The following is an 11120-nucleotide window of genomic DNA, read 5'->3' as shown; positions in this document are numbered from 1 at the left end:
GCCCTTTAGATGAAGGAGTTGTTGCTATTAATTTAGCAGAGGGTGAAGGCCTGACCCAACATAGCACTGAGTGTCACTGATGTGCTCTTGGCACTGAAAAGAAAAATAGCCCCGTTTTCCGCTCCATGTGGTTCCTGGCCTTCTGCTTTCTTCATGAGGAGCAGGATTTATTGGGGCATCTGCCTCGATTTACTGAGGAGTGAAAACTACAAAATAACACCCAAGGCACAGGCACCCTTTGCAGCACCATACTATCCCAAACCCTTCCCCGCTGCTTTCCCGGCTGAGGTGGCTGTTGCCCTGTGAACTCTCGGCTGGGACTTGGCTGTGGCAGTGCCCATGGGCACCAACCGGCTACTGTGCGACTACCTCCAGCCAGAACATGTCCCCTTCAGCTAGGCTGAGGAACAGGTTGTGCTTTGTTTGAAAGCAGCTGATTCCTGCACTGTTGCCTGCAGGTGAAAGCCACAGGTAAATACTTTTCTGCAGTTAAAACCCAAAAATGCCCATGTATTTTACTAAACGCACATACCAGTCGTCAAGCTGGCACTTTTTGATAGGTTTAATATGGAACAAGGTGGTATGAGCACTGCTACTCATTGTCAGGTGTGACGAGTTGGGCCAAATTTCGAAGGTTGGCAGAAGAGGACTCGCCGTTCTGAGTAGGTGATGCAGCAGCTGCCCGGGCAAGCAGGGGGCAGCACGGCTGCTGACCTGCCGGCTCAGGGTCCCAGAAGCAGCACTGCCTTCGTGGAGCACCTGCCGGTGCTGCGGGAATACCGTGGTCACGGGGAGACCGGAGAGGGAGCAGAAGGTGGCGCTGGGCCCAGCAGGATGTACCAGCCTGCTGGGGTCTGCCGGGCACCATCCTGCGGGTCGGCGCAAGGTGGTGCACCTTAAAGCTCTGATTTTAAGTTTATTTAATTTTGCCATAGATTGCCCCTCAGCGACCTGCACCCTGATGCAGCAGTAAACGCCCGCACCCCGCGGACCCTTGGGAGGGGGGGGTGTTGGCGGCACCGAACCGTTAAAATGGCGGCCACGAGGCCCAAATGCGGGGCTGCTGCTGCGGGCTGCTGCCCGCCCCTGCCCGCCAGGGGACGCGCGGGGGCGGCCGGAGCGGCGCTGAGGCGGCCGGGGGGGTCCGGCCCTGTACCTGTCCCGCCCGCCCGCTGCCGAAGCCTGACCCGAGGTGAGGCTGGGGCGGCGGCTTGGCGATGGCCGCGCTCTGGGTGGCAGCACAGCAAAACCCGAACTCGACCCGGCCTCGCTACAGGTAGCGGGCTCTCGTTTGGCACCGAGGAATCAGTAGGTACTCAGCCACCTTCATCGGATCTGACAGAGTGTGAAACACCTGGGAGGTGTGTGACCTGGTCGGTGACCGAGGGCAATGTGTGCTCAGGGAAAAGTGGCAAAGTGCAGTCACTGTTGGCACAGACAAGGTTGTAATTTTTTATTTTTTTTTTTAACCTAAACACTTGCCTCTGGATGCCTTGGGGATACAAACAGGGGCATAGTGGCTCCTGCTATGCTCGTGAAAAGAATTTAATAGAGTGAGGAGGATTATTTTCCTTAGTTTTAATAATCAACTACTATAAAAAGTAACTCAACAGTGCGTCTCTGTTGTGGAAACCGAAGGGTGTTTTTAAAATGCTGCAATCTTGCACTGTATGTTTAAAAAATCGTGGCTTTTAGAGTAATCTTTCTTGGCTGAAGTCTGTATCGAGTGTGGATATCTCAGGGTTGGAAAAGAGGGGGTAGGGGCAAGAGAAACTCAAACTTTCTGGTCTGGTGCTTACCAGAGTTAAAGGGTTTTCACTGCGATGTGTCCTGTGTGGCTATCCAGACACTCCCATCATCTGCTCGTAACTCCTAACACCAGCAGTCATTACATGTAATTTTAATCGCCACCTATTTTGCCAAGCTTCTGGAAACTTTATCTCCTGTGGTTTGTTCTAGTGGTCATGAAGCAGAGCTCCCCTCCTCCTCTTGTGTTTTTAGTTCCCAATTCCTGCCGTGAATTTTACCAGACTTGTGTTCCCACCCACTCCTCCCATTTAGAAGCACTTTACTACAATGCGTGTTTTTTTTTTTTTTTTTTCTTCTGAGAAGTCACTTAAGAGTCTTGTCAAGGCACCCCTTGGTGCTGCTGCTTTTTGAAATTTTTTCTTTTTTCTTTGTGAGCTATTTAAATCTCCCTGCAAGCTGTGTTTTTGACAGAACTCAGAATTATGTGTGATGTCTCTGTGTGCACTCTCTCACTAGTGTTTCAACATCATCTTCACGATGCATGCACAAGGACAGTATACAAGAGTAGTGTTGCTGGTGCCATATGCAGTGATAACAGTGCCTTGCTATTTCCCTTGTTTAGTAACGCCAGTAATCTCATTAAGCTTCTCCACCATTATGTGCTCTTCATTGCCACAACTATTGTACTGGAATCTCACAATGAGTTATTTATCTATTATGTGCTCCTCATTCTTTCCAGTCATTGCTTTCTTGTAGGCAGCTACATACCTTTCATAGCAAGATTTGCATTTCTTATGCTGAGATATTTTACTTCTGGAGTTGCCTGTATTAAAATGCATTTTGTTTGAATAGGCTCACTTCAGCGAGTGATCCTTATTGTTCTGTATGGCTGCTCTGTCCTAGCTGGTATTTGCCACTCCATCAATTTTTGTCATCTGCAGATGCTGGAGCCACTAATTTTTTTTTTTTTTATTATTTTTTTTATATGCACTTCACCATCATTGTGGAAAATGCTGACTAGTATCTGTCTTATACACCCTCCAACCCCCATGCCATTTTTCCCCAGTAGTTCTTGTCAGCAAGCACTGGATAGACTTTCTACAGCATTACTTGCCTATAGTTACTCTTAGTTACTCTTGAATTCTTACCCAATTCCTCCATTAGCTTTCCCCGTGCTGTTGTGGTTTTGTTTGTTTGTTTTGTTTTTTTCTTGAATTGATGCAAGGTTAATTTATTAATTAGTAGCCATTCCTGTAATTTTAATTTAAAAATTATTACTGGGCTTCGAATGTAGAAAAACTTCATTGTGTTGGGATAACTATTCCCCTTTGCCTCTGTAATGCATGGTGCTGGCCCTGCTGTCTCAGACAACGTAAGTGTGGTTGAGTACCTACAGCCAGTTGAAACATGTTGCCTCCCAGCTTTGTTCTTAGTCTTTGAATTTCCTCCTGAATCCCAAAAGGCTTTATTAAGACAACTTCGTGTGAACCATTAACTCAATCCTGCATAATTATTTTACTATGAGCTTTAACTTATAGTAGTAAAAAGAAAGCTTGCGTCTCTAGGAAATTTATATTCCTCAATGACAGAATCTTAACTTAGTAAATTAGGTTTACTCAAATTACCTCGGAAGCTGGGAATGGCAAAGAGAGGTTATCTGCAGAACTAAATGCAATAAAGTAGGTTCTGTGAAAACATGACAATCTGATGAGCTGCCACATTATGCTTGTTCTTCATCTTCCAAATTGCACATAAGGCTCATGTACTTAAAGAAAGGGATAGTGTTGGTGTTTAGCTTGCTTTGTTTAGAAGCACATTTATCTTTACTGAGGGATGCATTTTATGTCATCCTTGCACAGATCAGAATTGTGTGCATTTGTGATGCTAGAAATCAGGCCAAGATATTTTCTTGTCTGAGTTTTCATTTTAAGGCATCTGTACAAAGAATAGTGATTAACATAATCCTTATGCCAGTATTTGTGCGATAATGTGTGACCTCATTCTCACTGTTGCATTTTAGACCACTTAATGACAGGCCATGTCCCTTTCCCTCTCTCTCCTCTGCTATGTCCAGCACATCCTGAGACTAAAGCAGGGCAGGCCATTCCCAAGCATCAGACAGCATGTTCTTGCTCCTCTGTCACCCTCACAGTGCCAGCTGTAATATCCAATCATATGATTAGGAGCTGGCATGAAAGATGAACCTTTCCACCATCTTTTGACCCTGAAAGGCCTAAGATGTTTTTAGTGACCTGCAGCAAATGCTCAGGTTTCTGGGATGAATAGACAAGCTTTATTTTTTAGATTTTGGTGCTGAACTTAATTTAGCACTGGCATCCTTATTTACATTACTCTTGCTGAAAACTAGGCCGAGGGGGAGGAGAAGCAGCACTTTTTCTATTATTAGTGTTTTGACTTTGTTTACAGGTCTAGCTTAGGTGTTCATACACCACATTTGCCTCATGGTCATTGTCACAAAGATGAAAACTTCAGAGGAAAAAATAATGCTCTGCCCATCAGCATGACAGCTACAGACCACATGTTCCTATTAAACTACGGGGGGAAAACTGGTACCTACCCATCAATCAACTGTTTAGGGTTTTGGTTTTTTTTTTAATATGACTAAGTCCCTGCAAGTTGTGTGTACAAAGATCAACTTAATTTTATAAGCATTAGTCCTTAGCACTAATTAGCTTCAGCTGATCAGTCTGGTCAGTTTGGATGTGGTTTTGCAGTTAGGGGTATGATTTCAACGTGCCTGTGCTGTTCAGTTTATGCTGCTCAATGCATTCTGCTTTTACGTGTTTTTAACCCTGGCAGCCTCTAATAAGTGTCAAGTAAGCAGCTTCTAATAAGCTGCTTAGAAGTTGTTCTTAATAACTGTCTTTGCTTTGCATTTCCCATCCCCTGAGAATTCTACACTACTCTCTTTTTTCTTAAAGGTTTTTAAACTGGCCATACGTATAGCTGTAGCTTGCCTTTCTGGAGTTAGCAGTAAACAATTTAGATTTTCTATTTGTTTCTGCTGAAAACAGAACTCAAACATCATGTAATCTTGGATACCCTGCAAATGCACTTTATTCTCTCATAGAAAATAGTATTAAACTGCTACTTTATGCAGTGTTTTTTCTTTATAGTCTTTCTGTGATCATTTTAAAAAGTGCCCCTGAAGAGCAGCAGTGGTTAGTGGCATTTTTTTTTTTCCTCTTGTCAAATGCAAATCTCTTACATCCCAGGTGTGAACATACACAGCTCTCTTACTGGCCTTTTTTGTTTTTTGGTTTTTTTATGACAAAATTAGGCCACAGTTAGCTAAGCACAGTGACCTGATTCATGCTGGATCAACATGTTACCAACTTGAGGTTGTCACTACAATACAACTGTGAAGTCTGCCTTTTCCAACTAAAATCAAAGCAGTCTCTCCACACAGAGCAGTGCTGAAGTCAGCAGTTTCCACTAAGTGGGTCTCAGTGCAGATTGAAGGATCCCTTCTGTGTATATATGTAACTACCAGTGCCAACCCCGTTAGTGATAAATATTTTTTCTCATATTTTTACCCAGGAGGGCATGAGAGAAAACAGTTCTAAGTGCTTTTTTTGTTGTTGTTGTTGTTGTTGTTGTTCTTTAGCTTCTCCTCAGCCATAAAAGATTTGGCTTTGTGAGGTATATTTAATGTTATCTCTAAAGTAGGCCACCTGAGAGATCCCAGGGAGTAATTCACTTTGCTGAGTCAGCAGATGATGCCTTTGGACAGCATCAAAAAATACTGCCAACTGTGAACCAAATGCATCAATCCCAGTGCAACTGCATCATTTTGCTTCTTCCACTACACAAGAAAAGTGGTAGCACAGCTGCAATATCTGACACAGATTTTTTTAAAAAAGAATATATACATAAACACACACACACAAACATTGGGTTGGCTTTTATTGGAAAGCCTAGATGCAATCTATAGTTATCAATTTGTGGAAAATTCAGGACACATATAAAGTTAAGAAAGCAAATTAAAAGAACAATACAAATCAGACAAAATATACATCTCAAAATATCAGGATAGCATTTTGACTGGCGTTGCCTAAAATACTTAGAACTGCTTTTTTTTTTTTCTTTTTTTAATATGTTTCTTCTAATTGTACATATTTTTTCTTTAAAAAGATCTTTTGTTTATATATTCCCCAAGGTCACTATTTCCTGCAGGAGCATGTCCAGATCACAAGTCTTTTTTAGCAAGAAATAGGCTCATTATACCAACTAACAAGGCCACTAATTGGCTTGATTTGACTTTATCTAAAATGATCACCAACAGATACTATAATTTGTTGTTTATTGCTGCCAGAACAAAGGAGAAGGAACTGGTACGTGTCAAATAGAAGATATATTTCATTGTTGACATGTTATACAAGCTTTTCATATTCAAACAGAACAGAAACATCTGACATAATTTAGAATATGAGCCTATTTCAACAGAGAGCACTTACAGCATGCTAAATACAGTGCTGTGGAAGAGCCACCCAACAGAACTGCAAACACCTAGCATTTCACATCTTTCAAAAGAATACGTAAATCAATGACACGCCTCTGGGGTCTTGACATATCATCTTGTCTAAATTTAGGGCCCTCAAGACTTCAAGGGTAAAGATACTAACAACTAATCTGTGCTTTCATTCTAATAGATGATTAGCATTCATTATATGTGTAATTAGTTCTGTATGCTCTACCAAATACACACATACAGTAATAGCACTGATACTGTAGAGTCGGTAGCGACTTGGCTGGGAGAAATTAAAATCTGTTTATCAAACAATCCTAATGTGCAATTTAGAGTATGTAATACCATAGACTCTCAGAATACAAAGCAGTTAGAAAACTATTTTTATTACATCCACTTGAACCATTCATAGTTAAGACACGTTCACTTACTATGTTTTGTCATTATAATACATGGATAGAAATACGGTGTATATTTCAATTAACATCAAAAAACCCCAATTTTGTCTCGTCTTAAAAATATTTATTTTTGTGGCTGAATTGAGTGCTCTTGAGAGTAAAGCTCTAAGAATGGTTTCAGCCAAGATGTAGAACAGATGCCATAGATGCCACCACAGGCTTCCTACAAGGAACCAGCTGCACACTTCAGATCTATCCTGCAGCAAATGTAGAACAGATGCCATAGATGCCACCACAGGCTTCCTATAAGAAACCAGCTGCATACTTCAGTTCTATCCTGCAGCAAATATACTGGGCCTTGGAGCAGAGCATGCCAAATCTATGCAGTGGTGTGGAGATGCAGACTAGGCACTAGAATTGGACCTTCCTCTATCCCCAGGTTCAGTGTTCACAGTAATGGGATTTGATCTGCCAGCTGAAGGCTAGGAGATGAACCTACTGAACAGCCTGCCTGCCTAAAGAGCAATTCTGTAGCATCAGGTCAGAGGTACACTTCTATCTGGAGTTATTAACATCTAAAAGAGCTGTATTATACAGAAGACAAAGTTGACATAACTGGATGAAACAACATAATTTCCTCTTCTTCTTCTACATACAATTTGCCAAGCACCTGAGACACGATTATCTCCAGTGTGAAACAAAGCTTCTAAAAAAACAACAGAAACCTCACCTGGTATGAAGAAATGTCTATTTCTTACATTAGGGCTGGAAAAAGACAAGGAAAACCCAACCTATTAAAGTCTTCCATCATAATAAACGAGACTTATTTGGTTACTGTGCCTTCTAACAATGACTGATGAAGTGGCACTGGCCTGGGTGACAGGAGAGGTACGCAGGGGGAGAGAGCTGCGATCTGATTCAGCCAGCCACTTAGGAGTGTCCTATCAGCAGAGTGATAGATGCACAGCTTTAAACCTAATACAAAAATATTAACACTTTTGGACATTAGTCATCACTGTTATATCTCTACAATATAATCCTTTATACTGTACAGCTATAACATAAAAGGTGCAATTCCTTTTTCTTTAAAAAAATCACACACAGCACATGTTTTTATCATTTTATTTTTAAGTATAAACTTTTTTAAACACTTTACATAAATTAACTCCTCTGAGACTAATATTTGATGTACAGTAAATTGTAATTCATATAAAAATCCATAAACAACTTGTCTCACATAATTTACAAAAAAATCAGGGTTTCCTTTGCTTATCTGCAACAAGGATTCTACTTGCCATTTCCCCCCCCCAGGCAAACCAAGTTAGCATTGTAAAATCCATTATTAAATTCCCATGGTAGCATAAGTCACTTGTGCCAATGTCCTTTTAGAAAGCAGCACAGTTTAAAGCAGAGCAGTCGGGTTGTCTATAAACAGTAATTTTTGCCCCACATTTTAAAATTAACAGATATATAACACATCCTATGCAGTGAGAAAGAGAGAGAAAAAGAGAGAGAGAAAGAGACTACTTCTGGTAAGCAAAGGTCAACAATTCAGGAATATTTGGAAACACTGTATGGGTCTGTATCTTAATGAAATACAGTGCCTCAAAGGAACAGACAGCCTGTTGCAAAATCTGTAGGCCTTTTTCTTTTCTTTTTTCTTCTTTTATTTTTTTAAATACTTTTCAGTCCAACTTGAGTGCAGCGATATGCATATGTAAACATATTCTTTAAAGCAGATCACCTTTAAGGTCATTGAGAAAAAAAAAGTTTTGTCATTAGCAGTATCATTCTTCTGGAAGGCGCTCTTTTTGTTACGGAGTCTGTTCAGATTGTGCTACAGAAAAAAATCTGAGCAAAGATGTAAGCTTAGGCTCAAGTAGTAATGCAGCAAAACAGTTTGGTCTCCTTTTTAGAAGACACTGGTACACAGTCTCTTTGGCAGCCTGAGCTAAGCCAGTGTGTTACCTCTTTCCTATCTCACTTTGTCTGAGGAACTGTATATTGTTAGCGCTGTCTGCTAATTCTGGATATTGCTCCACAGAGAGTACATAGTACCCATCGTATCCTTGTACCTTTCCAGCACTTAACAACTGCCTCTTTTCTCCTTCTGTCCACAACCTGGCGCCTTCCTCTCCATCTCTTACTCTCTGTTGTTCTCTGGCCCAGGCACTGGAAAGAGCTCTTTGCCTGGCTTGCTCCAGTATTCGGGCCTTTTCCTCATCAAGTGTCATGCCATAGCGGACGTGAAGTGCCAAAGCACCATATTGCATTTCAACATCAGCAAACCTACGAGTCCTGCCGTTCACCACAGTGGTGGACTGGGAAACGGTGACATTGATGCCGTTCTCCAGGGCCTTCCGCCCGCTTGTCAGCCTCAGTGTCCCAAGGTCACTTTCGGGGGAGGTGGTCTTGATAAAATAGTGCGTGTCCTTTCCCTCAACGGTGAAATGCAAGTTTTCTAGGTAGTAGGCGTTGTTCAGAACAGCTGCCACTTTTATGCAGTCCTCATTCGCAATGTTGAGTACATTTGTTTGCACTTTGCCTTGATTGACAGCAAGCATCACCCCTTTCCCAATCAGAGACTTCACTGTAGCAAACCACAGCCATGACTTCTCTCCACTGGATTTCCGCCTGCTGACCTGCACTTCTGCCATCTTTCCCAGGGAAAGGAAAGCCTTTGCTTGTCTTGCCACTTGTTGTTGCACTCCAGAAATTGGCTGTAAACAAGAACAGACAGAAGTTTTACCAGCCATCTGTAGCCCTCTAGATGCCAAACAACCAGGCTTTCTTGGTGTGCTGCCCATGGACAACAACAGGATATGCCACAACTGACATTGCCAAGGAGTTAATTAAATCTAGATACTACTTGTTCTGTTGAGTTACAAGACCGTTTTGTTTAAAAATGATGTTCAGTACTTTGTGTCTCCCTGAGAATCTGCGCAAAAATAACATCTAACTTCAGAGGGCTTACTGGGCTGCACAGGACAAACCATTGCAATACCAATATTTGATATGGATAAGAGCTATCTTACACAGTGCCATCTCATCCTCTGAGCTTGCTTGACAGTGATTCCTGTCTACTATGAGTCCATCCAAATTGTGGATTACTTTGCAGGTCATGAAGCTGTGCTTTGGAAGAGGAACAAGCCCTTCCTTATGCTGAGTCAGGAGACTGTCTCTAAAGTAGCTGCAGTCTGTTATCAAAGGTTCTTATAACCCCTGAAGCCGCTAAAGGAGTGGAATCAAACTGTAATGGTAGTCTTGACAGTAAAAGAGAAAGAAGCAAACATTACAGAGCAGTGTGGTGGAATACTGGAGACTGGTGCCTTTTCTTGCAAATTTTTGCAGAAACTGATAAAAGGAGATGAGTTAAAAGGCTGTGGCCAACTCAGTTGTGTCAGTTTTCATTTCACTCCAAGTATCAACATGCTGTCTAAAAGAGAAGAGCAGCTTCTCCCTCCAGAACTTCAGATGGGTGCAATCCAGAATCTACAGTGTTTTGTTGACTACTAAGAAAGACAAGGGAAAATGAATTAGAAGAAGCAACAGGCAAGTCTGAAAAAAGCTCACTTGGTATTTACTGTTTTGCCATCTCTGGAGTGTTCTTCTTGAAAAGGAAGGTAGGCTATACAGGGGAGGAAATAAGAGGTGCAATTGTGAGGTGCAAAAGCACAAGATGGAAAAGCTAGCGTAGGAGAACCTGTTAGAAGTTTATTTTGACTGTTAAGAGCTGTATGTGGCCACATTAAGCCAGATGAACTCTTGGTAAAGAGAAAGGATAGCTAGGGAATAGGACCTACGAGAGCATCTAGAAATGTAGGAGCAGCTGGCAGGAATGGTTAGCTGCACTGCTAGGTAGCACTCAGCTGTGGCTGGGATGAGACCTTACAACTGTGCAGAATAGGCACATCCTACCTGTCTGACCCTGGGTCTTAAGAGCAACAAGCTGTGAATGAGTTAGTATTGACAGAGGTGAGGAGGAGACAGCTGCAGTTGTCTCAGAAGGAAGATGTAAACAGCATTGGCTGCATTTTTGAAATGAAGTACTTAGTTTCTGTAGATGAATCAGTTTCTCTTCCAGTTGACCTGTTCTCCCTTCAGTAAAATACTGTTTGACCCACCTGATTAACTGCTGACAAATGAGGCAAAAGCCCTTTGCTGCTCAGTTTTTCCAAATTTCTGGATGGAAGACTAAACAGACTCCTACAACCTTAATCCAGTCTTGCTGCTAATCAAGGGCTGGCAAAAGGTTTGCAAAACCTAACCTGCTCTGCTATGAGGATGGCTTTCTGGAGGGCACTGTTCCTGAGGGAATTAAAAGCTGTCTTGGACTCTCAACTCTTCTTGAGTGTGGCAAATTCCTGTCTGTACTTGCTAACAAGTATGGATTTCAGCTGTTGTAAATCCTACAGGAAAGCTATTAGCATAATGTATATTTTAGATGGCACGCTCATGAGTGAAAGCAGCAGAAGGCTATAGCA

General features: G+C 42.0%; 1 protein-coding gene and 1 long non-coding RNA gene across 17 annotated transcripts in view; one reads left to right on the top strand and one right to left on the bottom strand.

The window, feature by feature from the left end:
• The first annotated feature begins 346 nt into the window (after positions 1-346).
• LOC139795934 (uncharacterized) overlaps positions 347-11120 on the top strand; it is a 46566-nt gene continuing 35792 nt past the window's right edge. For both annotated transcript variants that reach the window (XR_011725761.1, XR_011725760.1), the window contains exon 1: positions 347-471. This is a non-coding gene — a long non-coding RNA (uncharacterized lncRNA). The remainder of the gene's footprint in view (positions 472-11120) is intronic.
• Positions 5660-11120, bottom strand: part of TENM3 (teneurin transmembrane protein 3) — a 403572-nt gene continuing 398111 nt past the window's right edge. For all 15 annotated transcript variants that reach the window (XM_071743228.1, XM_071743230.1, XM_071743231.1 and 12 more), the window contains one exon: positions 5660-9356. In XM_071743228.1, coding sequence (XP_071599329.1) covers positions 8601-9356 — 756 coding nt within the window. In that variant the 3' untranslated portion in view covers positions 5660-8600. The remainder of the gene's footprint in view (positions 9357-11120) is intronic.

The sequence above is a fragment of the Heliangelus exortis genome, chromosome 4 (genome assembly GCF_036169615.1).
Source record: "Heliangelus exortis chromosome 4, bHelExo1.hap1, whole genome shotgun sequence".
In the NCBI taxonomy this organism is placed as follows: domain Eukaryota; kingdom Metazoa; phylum Chordata; class Aves; order Apodiformes; family Trochilidae; genus Heliangelus; species Heliangelus exortis.
The sequence above is the reverse complement of the archived record's forward strand: the minus strand, read 5'-3'. Positions and strand labels throughout refer to the sequence as shown.